The sequence below is a fragment of the Falco biarmicus genome, chromosome 3 (assembly GCF_023638135.1).
Source record: "Falco biarmicus isolate bFalBia1 chromosome 3, bFalBia1.pri, whole genome shotgun sequence".
NCBI classification, from domain to species: domain Eukaryota; kingdom Metazoa; phylum Chordata; class Aves; order Falconiformes; family Falconidae; genus Falco; species Falco biarmicus.
In genome coordinates this window covers 32,623,740-32,643,791 of record NC_079290.1, presented here as the reverse complement: position 1 = coordinate 32,643,791, position 20,052 = coordinate 32,623,740, and the positions used below count along the sequence as shown (strand labels likewise).

General features: G+C 38.0%; 1 protein-coding gene across 1 annotated transcript in view; it reads left to right on the top strand.

Annotated features, from left to right (window-relative positions):
- Nucleotides 1-19,806, top strand: part of SLC26A7 (solute carrier family 26 member 7) — a 69,984-nt gene extending 50,178 nt beyond the window's left edge. The window contains exons 11-18 of the mRNA XM_056330487.1: nucleotides 2,107-2,213; nucleotides 4,351-4,414; nucleotides 9,593-9,730; nucleotides 11,477-11,525; nucleotides 14,228-14,325; nucleotides 17,355-17,409; nucleotides 17,499-17,602; nucleotides 19,771-19,806. Coding sequence (XP_056186462.1) covers nucleotides 2,107-2,213; nucleotides 4,351-4,414; nucleotides 9,593-9,730; nucleotides 11,477-11,525; nucleotides 14,228-14,325; nucleotides 17,355-17,409; nucleotides 17,499-17,602; nucleotides 19,771-19,806 — 651 coding nt within the window. The remainder of the gene's footprint in view (nucleotides 1-2,106; nucleotides 2,214-4,350; nucleotides 4,415-9,592; nucleotides 9,731-11,476; nucleotides 11,526-14,227; nucleotides 14,326-17,354; nucleotides 17,410-17,498; nucleotides 17,603-19,770) is intronic.
- Nucleotides 19,807-20,052: the final 246 nt, after the last annotated feature.

Here is a 20,052-nt window from a genome sequence, read left to right as displayed (position 1 = left end):
TATCTGTCCTGGAGTCTTTAATAGTCATCTTGAAATAAGTTGCTAAAGAGAACTTTGATATTTTTATGACTTCTTTGCTGAACCTAGTGACAACCTATGATTTAAAAAAATGTCTGTCATATCAACATAACTTTTTTCTACCAGTTTGATGCTACCCTACCTTAAAAAGTTCTGACTCCAGGCCAGTACAAAGCACTGAACCAGTGACCGACAGATGAGAATATGATTGTTTTGGCTGGTCCTCTACAACAATGGCAGTCTCTGTTTACATTTAAGATGTAAGATATTAGGCTGCTGAAGACCCAGTCAACTAACTTTTGCAGTACTCAGCAGTACTTAAACATTTTGGCTTTGATTCTTCTTATATAGACCTTGTATTTGCATGCTTTCCATTTTATTCTGAGACAGAAGAATTTTGCAGGTCTTGCAGCAGTGATATAGTTACATGTGATGAGGCTCAGGTCTGCAGCTGAAGTGGATTGCTTGGTCTCAGGTGCTGGGAAGGGTTCACGCTTATCAGGACTGATAGTTCTTGATCCTGCCTGAATTTCAGGTTTGTAGTACTTCCCTTAGCCCTTTCATGTCCAGTAAGCTCCTTCATAAATATATATTTGATTTGTAAATGTTATAATTTTCTCACTGATTAATCAGAACTCAGTATTTGTTGCTTATAAAGGTATTCTTTGCAAATATATATGCAACAATTTGTAAAAGATGTAATTTTAAAATATAACTGGAGGTCAAGCACCATTTCAAAGAATGAACTAACTCTTTACCTAGCAGCTGTGCTGTAGAAGAGACTGCAAAAACCTTTTGCAACGGCTTAGAGTTTTGAAGACGGGGGAGGAAAAGGTTTCTTGGTAGAGTCATGTAACACACTGTCCTCTGTGAAGCACAAATTAGTATGGTATGACTTATACTGTATTATTCATAAACTAACTGTTCTGAAATCTGCTTGACAAAATTCCTGTGGTTAAGCTGAAAGTATTCTATTGTCTCTGGCTTTCCTGAGCTGAGTGAAAGCATCAGAAAGGATAATTTTAACACTGATTGTGCCATTGTAACATGATCTGTTCCTCTGCGAACATTAACAAGAAGTGCTGTAATTGTTGAAACAGGCACCTGTGGAGATCAGTATATCTAGAGGAGTGAAAATACTTTCCATTTTTCTTTAACACTTTTTATATAAAGATTATGTGGCAGTCTTTGCTTAAGGCTCCCTCAAGGAAAGAAATTTGTGCTGACATTAGGTTGCTATCAGAAATCAAGTAATTTGTTCTTTTCTCCTTTGAATCATATCTGGATATTTCTCAGCCCTACACAACATTGATGCATGGAAATATAATTGGTCATTTCTGTTTAGAAAATATTTTTTAAAAATTCAAATGTTAAAATCTTTTGGTTTTTTTAATATTTTAAATTCCTTGCCAAAGTGATGTTTGTTTCAGATACTCTTCTTTGTATTTTTTTAATTGTATTTAAAATTAACCCAAAGTTTTATTAATAAATATTGAAAGATGGGGAAGTAATCTGAAATCTCACCATTTCCAAATGAAGAAATTAATTCCCCGATACTTTTTATTTGTTATAGAATTGGTTTAGGCAGCTGTACTTTGATAAATGCCACTTTTAATTAACCTCTTTGCAAATTATGATTCTCACTTACACAATTAGTGGAAGAAGAGCTCTCTGTTTTTGACCTTTAGGGTACCTCATTGTGTAAAAGGAAAGGAGGATTTTAAATGGGTGCAGTGAAGAAACTGACAAAACCTTTGAATGTGAAAAATAAATACAGGTTTTACAAAACAACTAAGTTCGTTCTGAGTCATGCTGTTAGTGCAACTACATATGCTATTTTAAGTAACTCTGAAAGGAGCCTCTGTGAGCATTGGCATGAGTAGCGCCATGTCATATGTGTTCTCCCATAGAGGGGCATTTTTTCAAATCACTAATTCAGTCTGCAATATCTGCCAGTTCAAAGATCCAAATGTTCACCTCTGAGAAACTATCTTCATTTTTAAAATCTTTATTTCTGATTCATAAAATGCACATTGTTACAAAAATGAAAACAACTAATCACCTCTTTCTGTTTCCCTCCTTTTAAAGATCATATGGGTTAGTACCTATGTGTTTACAATATGTTTTGCTGCTAACGTGGGACTGTTGTATGGTGTTGTCTGCACTACAGTAACCATGATTTTCCGCTTTCCCAGGTGAGAAACAATTTATTGAAATGTTCTAGTAGCACATCATTATGTCTTCTTTCTGGTGCCGCATTGCTTCACAGTCAGGATAGACATACGGTATACTAAATTTAACAATGAAACCAGTTTTTTAGTTGCAGAAAATATAGTATACTACAATTCAAAAGAAGTCAAACGTGTATTTCCTGTAGGCTAAGGATCTCCAAGACATTTCATACTATGGTATTATTTTGTGATTTCTCTTAGTATTATACATCTGTATGATTCATTAGGTAAAGGTAGCATAGGATCAACAGGAAGATCAATAAAATTATTTTTTTCCATTAGATATTTGTTTGCTCCTTAAGGAGAAACTGTATCTGGCAAGTCTTAATAACTAGGCACCTTTGTAAACTCCTAGGAACTATGTTGCACAGGAGTTGATCGTTGACATTTGCACTTCTAATATTTATTGATGAAACATAACTGCACAACTATTCTAACACCTAATAAAAAATATACGTTCTATGTATGAATTAGAAAAGTGAAGACGAAGAAACAAGCAAACAGAAATTCATATGTTCTTTTGCATGCATTACAGTTGCTGCTTTGGATCATGAGTAAAGGAAAATATCAGCTAATGTTCATGATCATTTTGTGCTACACAATTAATCCATAGCTCACCAGTACTAGAAATGACTTGCTGCTTGCAGGCACTTGTTTGCACGAACATTGAAATTAAGCACAATACAGACAGCTCGATTTAATGCTTGTTAAAGTTAATAGCTCTGTTCTCATAGGGTAAGTTGCAGAACTACCATGAAAATAGCTCAAAATTGCACAGCAATTACAAATTATAGAAGAATGGTTTCTGTTAAAATCAATCAGTACATTTGTGGTAACCTTCTTCTACTCAGCCAACTAAACTTTTGATAAATTCTGATGGTAAAGGAAAAGGCAAGTTTTCACATTGTTTACGTCTGAGGTTCTCCAACAGCAGAAAGGGAGGGATATCTGACACAAAAGACTGTGGTCCTTTGTTGCCTAGTCTACCAGAGACCTCAGTCTGAACGTGCACTAATTAAAGTAAATAAGATTGTTCCCAGTGTTTTCTGTTCTCTTCAGTCAGGTTGCACATGATTGTCCCTGCAATCTAAAGGCACTGAACAGCTAATAGACCTAAAATCTGTACTGTGCTGATGAGGTTAGCAGGAGAACATGTAGTAAGCCATGGGTAAAGGTGTCAGCAAAAGCGAAGCAAGAAAAATACCATAGATGATTTATTGTGAAGTTTCTGCTCAGATGCCAGAGTATTGGACGTAGTACATTATATATCAGAATGTATTAAAACCAGCAGCAGCTACAGCTTGATTTATGCAAACGGGAGAGAACAGCTGACTTTTGCAAGCCTCATTTAGCCGACCCCAGTACCTGCAAATACTCCTTGCACATTGACGCATCTAGTAAATGTTTGTATTCTGGTATTATTTCCATTACCTGCTTTAGGCACAGAGCTGTTGATAGCTGGTTTTGTAGTCTTCTTGTTCTGCACAAGGGATGTATTGAAGCACAAGGTCCTACACTGAGCTGCCTTGTCAAGGCAACGTCCTCTTTTCACTGGCTGTGTAGAGAGCACAGGGGTACTGGCTTTTCCAGTTAGGTCCCTCACTTTGGTAACTAGAGTGCAATGTTTAAATGACAAATAAAATGTCCTTAGTTTTCATGGCCCATAGCTCTCTGTTATCTTTTCTTTTTTTTTTTTTTCTTTTCCTTCCAATATGATTTTGCAGGTAAAAAAATATTAATTATACCTTTCTAATTTTGAAGCCGTGGATTATGTTTTAGCTACTTTGACTTAAGAATAGCTCTCTGGCCAGCTACAAAACAGAAATTTAAAATTAAGATTTTATTTACCATAAATTTCCATTATTCATATCTTCAAAGTGATATATTGCAACTTTAAAATGTGCCTTTTACTCTTCAGCTGGATCATTATCACACACAAAAAAAAAAAAAAAAAAAGCTATGTATGCTTGAAAATATGTATGGATTCATTGCCACAACTTTATAAAGTTCTATGCTGTAGTTTTGGGATGTGTCTCTTGCTGCTTCTGTTCCAGACTGCTAACAATTTGCCTTACAGAATTTCTCTGTGTATTGATTACAGAGCAAAGACACTGAACTTGAAAAATGTGAAAGTGGAATATAAATACAAAACAGAAGATAATTGTGTAAGTTTTGTGTGTGTGTGTGTTCCACTCATTCAGATTTATGTATTTTCTCTAGTTGGTTACCAGATTGTAATCAGTGAGCCAAGGGAACATTTTTATGGTATGACCATTTGAAATCTAAAGCCAGTATGAAGTAGTAAATACAAAAGCAGTCTGGGAATCAGAAATTGGAATATTTTCCTGGTTCTGTTTTTGGTGTACAAAGTGAAGTTAGGCAAGTCCTGTTAGATCTGTCTATCTTTGTTTGTTTGTTACTTTTAAGTTAGGAATTGCTCTTTGTAAAAGTTTCTTAATCCCAAAGTCTAAGGAAGTGTCTTGGCAGCAAGGGCAGGGGCCATCAGAGCAGACAATAGCTGTCTTTATATTCTTATCAGACTTCCTCATTTCCTGAAAGTCCTTTGATATTCTCATCATCTGCAGTCTCTTTTCTGACCCCTTTTCTGCCACCAGCCCCTTGGGATCGGACTGTCCCAGAGGATACTGTGTGTGGCTGGGGAAGGAGGGACAGCAGCATGAAGTTGTCACAGACTGCTCCACACATCTCGCCACTGTACCCAAACAAGGGTACCCTCATGTGAAAACTGAATGGAACAATCTCTCCCAAAGACGGTGCTTTTAAAATGCGGTTTCTTACAAACTTAAACCTACCAGTCAGAGATTTTAAATTATTTTGGTTATTTTCATTGCAATTATCATTGAAGTTTCTTGTGGTCATGCCTATGGTAAGAAAAGAGGGGTAATGACCCAGAGAGGTGAACTCCCTCCTCTGAAATAAAATGGTAGGTCAGCAGCCAAGAGAGAAGTAGAACCATGTGTCTTTTCAGTGCAGAGCTCCATCATTAGGACATTGTGCCTTCTCACCGTAGCAGTTTCAACTATGTCCTCTTTCCTAATGCTTATGAAGGGTCTTACGTATCAGTAAGCAACATGCTTAGCAGTTATTATCTCACCATTAAGAAACTGTCCTCTAAAGAACTTATTTTTTCTGACAAATGTTTTCCATAAGATCTATCTGGGGTTCAAAATCTAAACTTGGCTCAGAGGCATTTACTGTTTTGGCATGTTGAACAATGATGGAATGTGAAAGGTATATGAGGATGGGAAGGACTCTGAAATGTGAATTAAAAACACTGTTGTTGAGGTTGGCCCAGATGTCAATTATTAAATCACTTCTCATTCTTAAGAAAAATGTTGGAGTAACTTTGTCAGAGATGGGTTACCAAAATTTGATATGCACACTTTTTTTCATATAAGTTCATAAAATACTTTGTACAAATCCCATCCAAATGTATGTCTTTTTTTTTTTTTTTTTTTTTTTCAGCTAACTGCTCCCCTGGTTTTTTATCTTAATCATTAAGATTAATGCAAGTAACCAAGTAATAACACATTAGTGTCTGCAGGCAGTGGGGAAAATAACATCTTGTTAACAAAGCAAATTGCTCAAGAGCTTGTTACACAAAACAAAGAAGGAAAATATTTTCAAGCTCTAGAAAAATGCCTTTAATTGAATTTAGAGTCACTGAGCTGCAGCAGGCATTTAGAGTAATTTTTAATGTATGAATATTTGACTGATCCCAGTTTCTCTGGTAAATAACAACTTAGACATAAACAACAGGACTTTTAAACATGAAAATATGCAAGCTTAATGATCTACTCTGCCATTAAGGTCTGTGGATTTATAGGGGTTATTTCATCAATAAGAGAAAAGACAATTTAATGTGGAAAAAATCAAGAGGGTATTTAGAAGCTTATGTGAAACACATTGCATCACAGGCATTCACTGAGCTGAACTCTTACCCAAGCCCAGACAATGCTGTGCAGAGTGCATGGGGCAATTGCCAGTATCCTTCTAAGTGGCAGCGGGGATAGGTCACCTGAGATAATTTTCTTTCCTAGTAAGGACATGACAAAGTCTATTTTTCTCATAACACTTCTTATTAAGAAAGGAGCTAGAACCAAGCCAGAGCCAGAAATAACTTAGCCAAATTTGGTACAGTTGTCCTTGCCCATCTTGGACAAAAGATTGTGTCTAAGTCTGCCATCTGCTTGATTTAGTCTCATAATTTAAGCCTTTCCAGTTTTCCACCTCGTATTTTTGGAAGCTTATCAGCTTCTTGATCATACAGGCTTTGACCTTTGCACATTAGTCTTCCTTTTTCTTAGTTTTCATCTTCCATTCTGCCAGTTCTGCTATGGCACCAAGATGCTCCCTTGTATCCGCACTGAGCTGTGTATAACTGTTTTTATGGGAATCTGTGGGATGTTGGAGTATTTCTCCATTCAAACATATTGCCCTCCATTTTTCACTTACTTTAGATCTTTCTTTCATATAATCTTAGCTCTTTTAATTGCCAGTTAGGCTTTGCCACTTGATTGACCAAAGTATGTTGGTGATGTGATATTTACCACAATCACATTTATAGGTAAATTGCACAAAGTCCCTATACATAGTCTGAGGTTCATTGACTCAGTTTTGGATGTTTGAAATGTTTCCTTTGTGGTGGTGTCCAAGACATCATCTGGTTCCCAGAAGTCTGAATAGAACTCTACAATAAGGGGGTATCTTGTGTGGTTTGTGGTGAAGTTTTCCATTCCTGTTTTGCTTGAAGGTCTGTTGGGTAAACTGCGTATCTTCAATGCAATCCCACACATTTTGAAACTACTTTAAAAAATAGTCTGTGTCAGCTTCACTTACTTGTATTTGAGTGTGACCCTGTTACATGACTTTTGTTAGGAAGAAGAGTGGCTTTTTGACCTGTATTCTCTTGCAAATTCTTGGGTTTTGCTTCCTGATAGCCATTGCCACAAACAGGAGAGCTGATACATAAATCAGATATTTTATTTAAGTAGTAAATGGATATTTTCTGTATCCAGACCCCTTTTTGCACTTAGTGATAGCATACTTTATTGCATATAGCACTTTTGTGGACTGAAATCCTTTTGGAGAACTTCCTGGAACCAGATCTGCTGATGTGCCCTCACAGCCTGCTGCTGACCTGCTGTGGTGTTGTCAGCTGCAGTGTATGCCCATTACAATCAGCAGAATGGTGTCTTTCATCCTGCTCTCATTCTTCAAAAGTGAGCAAAGTTTTTTGTGAGACTGTTGAAGCTGATGATAGGCGATACCATTTTTTGCATGTGAAATCACCTAGTGGGAATCATTGCTGTGCAATGCGGTAGTGCGATCAAGGACCCATTTTTCCCATTTTCCACCTGGAAGAAGAATATTCTGAACTTCTACATGTAACCTAGAGATAGCCAGCTTCCATAAAAGATATGCCTGAAAGGAAAAATAATCCTATTATGTTTTTGGCAACTGGCATTTATGAACAGTGTTGTTGTGACTATTTAAGATTCTCTAGTTGCATGCATGCTGGTCAGGTAGAGAAAGAAGAAAATGCTACTGAAAATATTAGTAACTTTTACAGGCCACACATGATCCTGCTTATTCCTGTTTACAGCAATAGATGTGTAAAAGCTTAATACAGTTATTTATTGGAATATACATAAAGAACTTTATAAGTAGATGTAATATCTTTTACTAGATCAAGTAGTACAACTGGAAAAAGTAAGACCGCAACAACCGACAGACTTTTCCTGAAGTCTGAAATAGAAGCAACAGAAATCAAAGCAACTGTGGTCCACATTGAATTTCGTCTGTCTCAGACCTAATTTGCCTGAGGAAAAGAGAGGCATCTTTCACAACCTGTGGAAAATTGAGAGCTTAGTAGAATTACCTTAATTCTACCTACCTACAAAACCAGTATTTCAGCTGAGATTGTGATTGTTGATATCCAATATATTTATATATAAATATGTGGTGGTTTGACCCTGGCTGTATGCCAGGTGTCCACCAAAGCCAACACTCTATCACTCCCCTCCTCCAACAGACAGGGGAGAAAAAACATAACAAAAGGCTTGTGAGTCAAGATACGAACCAGGAGATCACAATTACCATCAGGGGCAAAACAGACTTGACTTGAGGAAATTAGTTTAATTTATTACCACTCAAATCAGAGCAGGGTAATGAGAACGAAAAACCAAATTGTAAAAACACCTTCCCCCCACCACTTCCTTCTTCCCAGGCTCAGCTTCAGTCCCAGTTCCTCTGCCTCTTCCCTGTGCTGAGTGGCATAGGTGGACAGGGAATGGGGGTTGCAGTCAGTTCATCACATGTTGTTTCTGCTGCTCCTTCCACCTCACACTCTTCGCCTGCTTCAGCGTGGGGTCCCACCCACTGGAGACAGTTCTCCATGATCTTCTCCAACATGAGTCCTTCCCATGGGCTGCAGTTCTTCACAAACTGCTCCAGTGGGGTGGGTCCCTTCCATGGGGTGCTGTCCTTCAGGAACATGGCTTGTAAAGGTGCTTTATAAGTCCACCTTGAAAGAAATAGTCCTTTTTTTGTGGGAAAGGTTCTCTTCTGGAACCTGGGGGTTTCTGACCTCTATCTGATGCCCTTCAGAAATTGTTCTGCTTTGCAATGTCCATGTTATCAGCTACACAGTTTCATTGAAGGTACCTGGTGAACTGGTTGAAACTAATTCAAGGAAGTGCAGAGATGGGACTTGGGTCAGCTGATCGTTCTCTTGTAGATTATTTATTGTGTTGGTTGTAGATATGTCCTGGCAAAGTTTGAAATGTGTCACTCAAGCTTGGTCTGGAACCACTAAGTATTTCCATGGAGAAATACCCCTGTTGTACCAAAGCCATCTTCAGATGACCAAGATGAGCATTTCCAGTGTCCCCCAAACCATTCACAGTGTTTGTCCCAAAACCTTATGCACTTTTTCCAGTACATGTGTTTGTGTGATAGAAAATCTTCCCTGTCTGCAAGCCTTGTCTTGCCTACGTTTGGGGATCATACCAACTGAAACAGTGCTACTATTATTTGCCAGATAATAGGTCTTAGTATTATGCATCATAGTGAATATGATTTTTCTTTCATGTTATCTTGAATTAAGGGTATTTTCCTTATAGGTTACTTATATTTCCTTTTTTACTTCAGTTATGTGTGAAGACTGATCAAGATAGTTATCTGTTAAATCATTTTCACAATCCAAAGCTCCTTCTAGGTTGTTATACAGAAATTTTCAGGATTTTTAAAGAAATTAGTTTGGTTTTTAGTCTCCAAACCCAAGATAATCTTTTCAGCATTATGTTTATTTCATTCCACAGGAATCATTAAAACAGGTAAAGATAGTTTCAGTCAACAACCCGTTAGTCTTTCTGAATGCCAGGAAATTTCATGCTGACCTGATAAAGATAATCCAAAAGGATAGCACCAGCAGCCAGGCATGTGAAGATGTAAACAAGGTAAGATGTGCTATATGCTTCAGTAATCATCATGACAATGTTGAAGATCATGATTGCTTTCTTTGCATTTCTTAGAGACTGCAATGAGATACTGAAAGAGATAAAAAAAGGTAATATTGCAAATGATTAATTTAGAATAAAGTTAATCCTTATCTTAATCAGATTCAATATGGATTATTTTCTTATTATTGCTTGAAAAGACTCTCTCTATTATTTCTGTATATGATCTTGTAAGAGACATTAAAGCACTGTCCCAAAACTCTTTAAAAATTTCTGGCAGAACGCACATAACCTCAGCTAATACAAAGCTGTGATTTTAAAAAGACAATGATGAGCTACAAATCTACTTGAACAGAATGTGTTGGGTTTTTTTCCCTGGAAATAAGTCCATAAGAGAGACACTTCATTTCTGTTTCTAACTATAAATAATTCCAGGAGACTTAGAAAGAAGGTACAGACTGGCTAAAGTTTTTCTCAAAGGTAGTTTTTCATTTTCTGCACTGATTGCATTGGAAAAATTAACAGTATACAAATAACATATAACTTGATTTTAGAGAAAATCTTTGTAAGAATAGTATTTTTTGAGTTTATCTGTACATAACTACTGTGACTTCCTACAACATTCCCTAAAAGGGGGAAAAGTGTTATTTATCAACCATTTTGATTAATATATTCCAATACCATACAATGCTTACTGTAGGCAATTTCATGCAGTTTGGTAAATTGGGCTACAAAATTCAGAGCTATTTCTTAGATAGGTTGTTAAGACAGTGTTCAGCAATGTGGGTCTACCACCTCTGCCGTCTCTTGCCAAAGAGTTGTGCTACCCCAACCTACTTTGATGGGTGACTTCTCGTTCAGAAATTCAGCTCAGAAATTGTGCTGCTTTTTTCCTTGATTCTACTAGGCCAACTGATTTGGTTTAGCATGATAACAAACCCCCAAACAGAGGAAAATTACTGAGGATTTGCATGGAATTAATTTATGACTTAATAAGTGTAATAAGTTAATTTAATAAGTTAATGTATAAGTACTTAGGAAGAAAATTTTTATGCTTTGTCTCTTTTGTAAGGTTCTTGGCAGTAGAGCTGCCTGAAATACTGTGCATAAATATTTTTTTTATGGAATAAGAGTCTTTCTGTAGCACCTAATGGAAGTGAAAAAAATTGCATTTTGCATTTTGGTTTTGTGCTGTATTTCTGGTTTTAACATATATTTCTCCTGTGAAATTAACAGTCATATTGAAATCATAAAAACATTTATCCAGGTAAAAGTAATTCCTTAATAAATTTACTTGTCAAAGTGGTTTCACTGAAATATTAGCATAGCAGATGAGAATGCAGCAAGAAGAAAAATGAATCAGAAGATACTCTTATAAAATCACTGTCTAGAATTTATCTTTTCAAGAACATCTTTCCCACTTTTGACCACTTCTTAACCAACCCCTGCTTGCCCAAAAGCATCATGTTCATTATATGCTTTCTAGTGGATCCAAACATGACAATAGTTTGAGACACCTAAAAAGAAAAGCAAAATACCAGTTTGGTATGACTTTAGAATACTGACATACATACCAGCGAATATTACATATCCAATAGGCTGTTGCGTAGAACATGATTTTGGAGAAAAGGAATTAACTTTGATATTGAGAAACAGAATTCCTATGGATTGCATTGATTTTTTCTGGTTACTTTGCATTGGACTAGTTTTCCTTGGTACGTTAATAGTTTGTTGCTTTTATTTCAGTGTGACCAGAACACATTGCTCTGTTCATTTTCCAATGGAAGTTGTCATGGTGAGTTAATTATCTATTAATGATATTAAAACCAAGACAGATGTAAGTGTGCAAAATGGCTCTATACTTTTCTATTTATTTCTAGGTGAACTTAAGTTGTCTGGAAACTAATATTTTCAGTTGGATGAAACATTCAATGAAGCATGAGTGATAAACAGTGTTGAACTTTGTTAACCTTGGCCTAACAGGTTCTATTTTTTTTCTGGTTTTGAATGACTTTTGAAGATTTCAAAAGCAGGAAGCCCATGACAATACCTTTTCTGCAGGAGTCCCTACTTACTTCACAGGAACCACTGTGTGTGTACTGAGACAGGTACACAGTGGTGGGAATCACTTCCCACTTTACTGCCTGGGTTGTCTTCAGACGAAGGCCTAAGAGGCTATTTTGCTAAGTTCTGGTCTTGTTTTTTTGCATTCACAGTGAGCCTTGGATATTAGTATGCAAAAGTAAAAATAGGACAAGATTACAGCTGTGTTAAATCTTTGTGACCTTTAAAGCCACTTAGGAGAAAATCTCAGAAAATGTCAACTGAATTATCAGTGACACAATGGGCACCAATATTGTACAATATATCAATAAAGTATAGAATAAAGAAAAAAACCTAAGGGTTTGCTTTCAATTAAGGATTAAGCTGGATAATTCCACTCTTCTCACACATTGAGAATATATATATATATAGATATATATATATATATAACAAACCAAAGCACATACATTCCCACAGAAGAGCTGCAGCAACCTTTTGCAGAGGATACTTTATACAGATTACTTTATTACGGATGGAATTAAACCACTGTGTTTATTTAAAACACTTATAAGCATTAAGACCACAGTAGAGAATCTGATTTGGAGGCTGTTGTCTGAATGTTTACATTTATTAACTAGTATCATGACATTTGTATGATATTACAGTGTTTAGTTTACTTGGAGGTGACAGGGTGTTTTTCTGTAACCCGTAGCAACATAATGGTAATGGCTACTGAAGAATATATACTATACTGTAAAATACTAAAAGACTGCACAGCACCCTATGTGTGAGAAGATCTTGACAGTACATATGTCAGTCTTTTTTTAGATGAACTGGTTTCTCATGTTACAGAACTGACAGACAGCACAAGACCTCCTTTCTGATAGCATAAGTCCTACCCTGAGGACTTAAATGCCCTGTTGTTCCTTGTACAAACCAGCCTATGGTGACACTTCACAGAGGCTTTAACACATCCCCCCCCCCCCCCCCCCCCCCAAACCCAGAAAGAATAAAGAAAAATTCCTATAAAGAGAAAAACAAACCGTGGAGCTTAAATTTTCAGGAAGGATGGGAGCAGGAGGGCAAAATCTTTAATCCTTAATGGCAGTCATCCTGGAAAATGCAGCAACTTACATGTTTGTCAAAATCTTTCTCCCTCTGGGGAATACCAATTTGCCATTGGTCTGTATCAGCACCAAACTAAACAGCTACTGTTGCCCTTGGCACTGGTTCAGGGGGGGAGCAGGTCTGCCCCTACTCCCCATTTAGAAGCCAGGCAACCTCTACTGCAATGCAGGATGCCAGCTGGGTGGGAAGGTAGCAGGGGTAAGTAACAGGGAAAAAGACTATGTTCTTTTGTTTTGGAGGCAGAGGAAATGTATACAAATGATTACAGTGAGCAGCTAGGAGTTCTCTTACGTCCCTTCTGAGTTTCCATTACAGTGATGTCAAGCAGGAGATTCGCTTTAAAATTCTGTATATTTGCTCGGTATGTATCTGTTAATGTATGTTGGACAGTACAAAGGCAGTAAATCTCTGGAGGTGTAAGTCCAAAAGGCTTTCAGACTACTGTCAGAAAGGAGTTAGCTCCATTTTAAACCTACACCATGGGGAAATACTGTCCCCTCAAGAGTTTAAAATCTTTACCTCTGTTTTCTTTACATTCAGAATTCCTTTTTTTTTTTTTTTTTGAGTTTTGTACATTATGATAACTATTATGAACATTTGTTCACAGAGAAATGTAAATAAGATGTACATTATTTTCTAGTTTTCCTTTCATGAAAGCCAGGAATCGTTTAGCTATGTGTTAGTTCAGGACACATTTGGAACAGTGCAGGCTTAGCTTACGCACAAGGTGGCCTGAGGTTGAAGTATGAGTATAAGGCCTTCACAAACCATACTAGCATCTTTTTTTCTCCAGCATCACTATGTGATATTATATTAAAAAAAATTAACCAAACAAAAACCAGCACAATAAAACCATAGGAAAATGAAACACTTCACTTTACATATTTTTCTTCATTATGGGCAGATATTAGTTAAGCCATAGACAGGTGTTTAAGCACTACAGAAATAAATGTCATATCAGAACTTAAAAGAGAGCTATATTCCCTGTGTATCCTATGTAAACTCTTCCAATCCAGCCAAGGTATTATCCTGACTCATTTAGAAAATCAATTCTAAAGAAGCAGTTCTTAAATTCTTGAAAGACTATTCCTGTCTAAAACATCTCACTAATAATATGTTCTGCCCATCATCACTCCATCTCATTGCTTTGAAGGTCCTCCATTTGTGCTTGTAAAATATGCCATATGCTTAATGATACCCCAGTACCTAATAGTAATTTTTAATTGTGATATTCTGAGTTTATTTTGTTGAACTATCATTATTCTTATACACATTTCTTGACTATTCTCCCTTTTAATTAAAGTTTTTCGTTTATCAAATGTGTAGGTGAGTCGCAGTCATGTCACACTGAGCGATGTGTTTTGATACTAGACTGCAGTGGACTGGATTTTTTTGACTACACTGGAATATCAGTGCTGCTTCAGGTATTCATAACATCAGAAAATTCTGTACATGGAAATATAATTATACATATGAGTTATTGGGGCAAGCTTCTAGTCACTCCACCTATATCAGTGGATAAACGTGTCACTCATGGAAAATATGAACACAGATTTGGTATTAAACTGCACTGTGTTTATATATAAAATTATATGAAAAATAATTCTAAAGATTTTGAGTGACATTCAGTGCAAATATAAATATCTGTATAGAATGGAGAAGTGTTTCTGAACTTTTTTTTTGAAGTTTTAAAGATGTTTTAGGTCATATTTGACCCTGTCATGTCAGCTGAAGTGGAGCCATGTATAGATTTGCTCCTTTAAAATTTCAGCTTTTAATTCTGTGATTTTATCTGTATGTCCTGCTTTCTGCTAAGTCTAAGGTCTTAAAAATCTCCATGTTTTCTCCTGTGGGCTACATACCTAGCAAGTTGGGTTCCTCAGGCATTACAGGAGCTCCAAGAAGCTCTCAGAAGACTAAACCCAGTAATCATTGGTTACTGTGATGAATGGAGTTACATCCAGTTGGCAGCTGGTCACAAGTGCTGTCCCCTGGGGCTCAGTACTGGGGCCAGTCCTGCTTAATACCTTTATCAGTGATCTGGATGAGGGGATCGAGTGCACCCTCAGTGAGTTGGCAGCTGACACCAAGCTGGGGGGAGTGTTGCTCTGCTGGAGGGCAGGAGGCTCTGCAGAGGGATCTGGGCAGGCTGGACCGATGGGCCGAGCCCAGTTGTAGGAGGTTCAACCAGGCTCAGTGCCGGGCCCTGCCCTTGGGTCACAGCAGCCCCAGGCAGCGCTGCAGGCTGGGGCAGAGCGGCTGGGAAGCTGCCTGGGGGAAAAGGGCCTGGGGGAGCTGGCTGACGGCCGGCTGGGCATGAGCCAGCAGTGTGCCCGGGGGGGCAAGGGGGCCCACAGCATCCTGGCCTGTATCAGAGAGTGTGGCCAGCAGGACCAGGGCGGTGATCGTCCCCCTGCACTGGGCACTGGTGAGGCCGCACCTCGAATCCGGGGTTCAGGTTTGGGCCCGTCGCTGCAAGAGGGACATTGAGGTGCTGGAGCGTGTCCAGAGAAGGGCAACGGAGCCGGTGAAGGGTCTGGAGCACAGGTCTTGTGAGGAGCAGCTGAGGGAGCTGGGGGTGTTTAGTCTGGAGAAAAGGAGGCTCGGGGGAGACCTTATTGCTTTACAACTACCTGAATTGCAGCGAGGGGATTGTCAGTCTCTTCACCCAAGTCACAAGTGACAGGACAAGAGGAAACGGCCTCAAGCTGCACCAGGGAAGGTTTAGATTGGGTATTAGGAAAAATTCTTCACTGAGAGGGTTGTCAAGCATTGGCACAGGCTGCCCAGGGAAGTGGTTGAGTCACCATCCCTGGCAGTATTTAAAAGATATGTAGATATGGTGCTTAGGGCCATAGTTTAATAGTGGGCTTGGCAGTCCTGGGTTAACAGTTAGACTTGATGATCCTAAAAGTCTTTTCCAACGTAAAATGATTCTATGACTATGATTCCACATAATGAGCGATTCTATATAGTGGATGAAAAATTGTGTTCAAAAGCTTTTTCTTATGTTTCCATTGTTGTGTAGCAGGTACAGGTTTTAGTGGATATGCACAGTTGGATTCATGCAATTTTTCTAAGATAGAAGACTAGATTTGGACTTGGGTTTCAGCCCAGGCCTTTGCTTATCCTAAACATCTTCTCAGTTTACTGCAGTGATTAAGCAGTGAAGTAAGTGCTGCCTCAAAAATGTTAAATTAAAACTACATATATAGGTGGGGATATATTCAAAAAGAAAATTGGAAAAATAAGGTTAGTGGGAGTTACTCTTTACAAGATCACCCCTCAAAGTATAGGGCATTCAATAAAGCATTAATTATAAAAAAATTGTGAAATGATTTCCAAAAGGTTGAAGAGAGCTCGGAACTACAAATTATGTCAAAGAAGTGTTTGACATTTTTTTTGACAGGTAAGCCTGTTGTGGGCTGTGAAGTGCACAGGTTGGGAGTGCAGCCTCTGAGTGAATGACTGGTCCAAAACTGAGTTACTCAGAGGAGGAGCACATTCAACATGTCCTTGTTGTTACACTCCTCGAAATATCATCACTACTGCTAGGGTTGGAGAGATTTTTAGACTAAGTCAGGCTTTTGGTTTATTTTTAAAAATAGAGTTTTCTCATGTGGTTCTCATTGAATCTGTTCTCTCAGCATGGTTCCACTTTACATGGATTATTTAACCGTTTTTTGAAGCAGGGACTGATTTGGATGTTCCTTATCTCCCAGGAAAAGGCCCTATGCTGGTTCTAAAGTTATTTTCACTTTTTCTTTTTTTATTTTTACTTTCTAGCTTACTGAATACTTAGTCTCTGTAAAGTTGAACATTTCACAGAATCACAAAATGGTCAAGGTTGGAAGGGACCTCTGGACTTCAACTAGTCCGACCCCCTGGTAAAGCATGTTCTCCTAGAGCAGGTTGCACAGAATTGTGGCCAGGCGGGTTTTGAATGTCGCCAGAGAAGGAGACTCCACAACAGTTCTTTGTAAAGAAAGAATAAAGAACAACTTACTGTAGAATGTAGCATGATGGTTATGGTGCTTTTCTGATAGACTGACAAAAGTCTTAAAGTTTCTTAGATCTGATTCCTGTCTTGTGGACTGGTAGGTAAGCATAAGGAGAGGAGATGGGAAAACTTGCTAATAAAGAAGATAAAGGAGAACTTGGGGAAAAAAAAAACCCTAAAAAATATAGTAAAAAATGCAAAATTGTCAATCAAGTTCAGATTTATTTTTCAGCAGAGCCGTATAGAGTACTTTGGGGAGCGGGGAGGAAATTGGTGTGGATTCGTGGTGTTTGCATTATAGAAGGGCTCGCTCTGGTGGCTGCTGGCAGTATAGCTTCAACAGCAGCACTCCATGCACTCTGCCTTGCTTTGAATATGTTATTTTTTTGCGTATTTTATTCTCTGTTGGTATTTTACACAGTTTTTTTGAATTTCATGTTTTCACACATATAGATTTACATGGACTGTAAAAGCAGACACATCGATGTGTTGCTAGCACACTGCAAAGGCAAGTATCAGCTTACTGCAAAATTCTTAACATAATGGTTTATCTATCCTCACTACCTTATCAGTACTCATATGTTTGTTTTATTGCAGCTTCCTTGATAAAAGCAATGCAGCATGGTGGAAATCTTGAATCTGAAAAACCTGTCTTCTTTGAATCTCTTTCTTCAGCAATTGATGCCATTCAAATTCACAGGGTGAGACTTACAGCAGGGGTAGGTGAAGTGGAGTGCTTCTTCTCCACACATGATGCTCACAGCAATTTCTTAAAGTCTGGGAAAATCTTATTTACCCAGTGTTCCGTTTAGATAGAGATTTTTTATCTGTCTATTCTCTACAACTGCTCCTCAGCATCTGGATTGCAGTTACCAAATTGTTCCTGCTAGCGCTCTCTTCCCATCACCATCTCTCCTTTAACAACAGCTTCTCAGTCTTCTAAATCCAGAGATGCTGTGTTGTGGGGCATCAGTCTGGGTGCATTCTCCACTGCAAAGTGTAATGTCATCTAGAAACACCTAATACAGCCTCTCAGGGAGGCAAACTACCTCGCACCCAGTTCTGCATTTTTGAAACTACACTCATCCCTTCCTCAGCCTGGCTTGCTTAAATCAGCTTCACACAGCACTGCACTGTTCTGACCGTGATGCTTCTGGAGCCTTAGCAAGTTTGTTTCAAGCTAATAAGTTTGTCACTATCCTGTACTGTAGTGTGCTGTGCCTGCTCACTGATGGATAAAGGGGAGAAGAGTTGCATGAGGTGGAAAAGAGAGCTAGACGGAGAAGGAAGGCTTGGCTCAGAAACTGAGGCTTGAGGCTTGAATATGCATTTGCTTGAACATGTATTTACTTGCTCAATAATTCTTGCATTCCTTGTTAAAAGGCTGTAAACCTGGGCTTTCCTCATAAACCACGTGAGCCTTTTCCATTGTAATCCCAACGTAACTGAGCATGCATTACAAGTAGTGTGCTTTCCTATGGTTTTATTTATGATTCCAAACATGGCTAGAACTTGGCTCAGAGCCTTCTCCAAGAGACATTAAAACTCATAATGGTCTGTGGTTTAGGGTGGGTTTTTTTCTTCACTTTATATTTTACTAATTGAATTAGAGTTGCTTATGGACAAAATCACTTTCCATTGATTTATCTCGATAAGGTAAGTTGCACAGCTGATCCAGTGGATTGACCAGAAAAAACATGTTCTTTTCAGAGCTTTTCAACATTTTTCATTTTGTTGTTCTCAAAAAATAATTTACTGAAATGGTAACTGCAGGGCAAAAATAATGGGGATGGCTGTTGAATATTTTGTCTGGGTCTGATTAGATGAATTAGGATGATTGTTGTGTTATAAAATGTCTGCATTCTTTATAGACATTAATTAATGTTCCTATATTGTTGTAAGATATTTATGTGCTAGCATTTCCATCTTACAAAAATGGGATAGGGACAGACCAGGACAAATGTTCAAAGAGAAAAGGCGGAGTTAGAGCTCAGAAGCCCACTTTTCTAGGAACTGATCACGTGTTTCTACCAGAGCTGCTAGGCAAATCAAAACTCTGAATAGTGGTTTAGCAGATTAATCCAAAAGGCTCACTCACAGCCTCAAATTTTAAATGTAATTATGAACTGTGTATATGTGCTGCTGATACTTCTTCAGAGTATTCAAAGCATGTGCTTTGGGGTTTTTTGTGTGTTCCTTATGTTTAACACCTGAAGATAAGCTGAACAGGAGTAAAAAGGCAGAATGATTGCAATAGCAGCACCGCACAATAACTGACACAGTCTGTGTACCTCTCTGTGTCTTTTAAAGATGCTAAGGTCAATAGGAATTTTGAGTATTTCCATGACGGAAAAAAGGCAGGATAGAATGGGATGGGATGGGATGGGATAGGGTAGGGTAGGGTAGGGTAGGGTAGGGTAGGGTAGGGTAGGGTAGGGTAGGGTAGGGTAGGGAAGGGAAGGGAAGGGAAGGGTAGGGAAGGGTAGGAGGAAGGAGTTGGAGATTTAGGGGAAGTCTTTCATTCCAATTTACATTTGAGCCTCACCCCACAGCAGGAAATAGTCTTTCACTGGCAGAAAGGCAGAGGCAAGAGGCCTTCATGGTTCCTTTTAATCTCTGCTGCTGTTTGGAAATGCAAAGGTGCTCTTATCTACATTCTCCAAGGATAATGTTTTGTAATGCTCGTGTTTATGTTGATAAGTTGATGAGAAACTCATCTGTTCATCCTCATCATAATTTTTTTAATTTATTTATTAGTCTTTATAATGGTGGCATTTTCAAGCCAGCACTGCTTCATTTGCTAATTTTGCATTATATTCTAGGAAAATATTATAATATGGTTTTTTTTTCCTGTTTCTCCCCTATTTAGAATTACAGCAAGTTTAGTGAACAGAGTGAAGTGTGATGTCAACCCATTGAATATGGCTAGTTTAATCTGCTCATATTCAGAATGAACTACACCATGGTTTCTCCTTAGCTTTTTTCTCCAGGAGATCTCGTAGATGATCTTTTGTATGCCGTATGTATTTGCTACATTCACTAATAACTGATCTGCCATTCAGAGAAAAAAAAAAAATCTTTCAGCTGCCATCACTTGGAGAATGTTCATGCAATTCTTCTATAGTGGTTTTATATAATATTTTTATATACG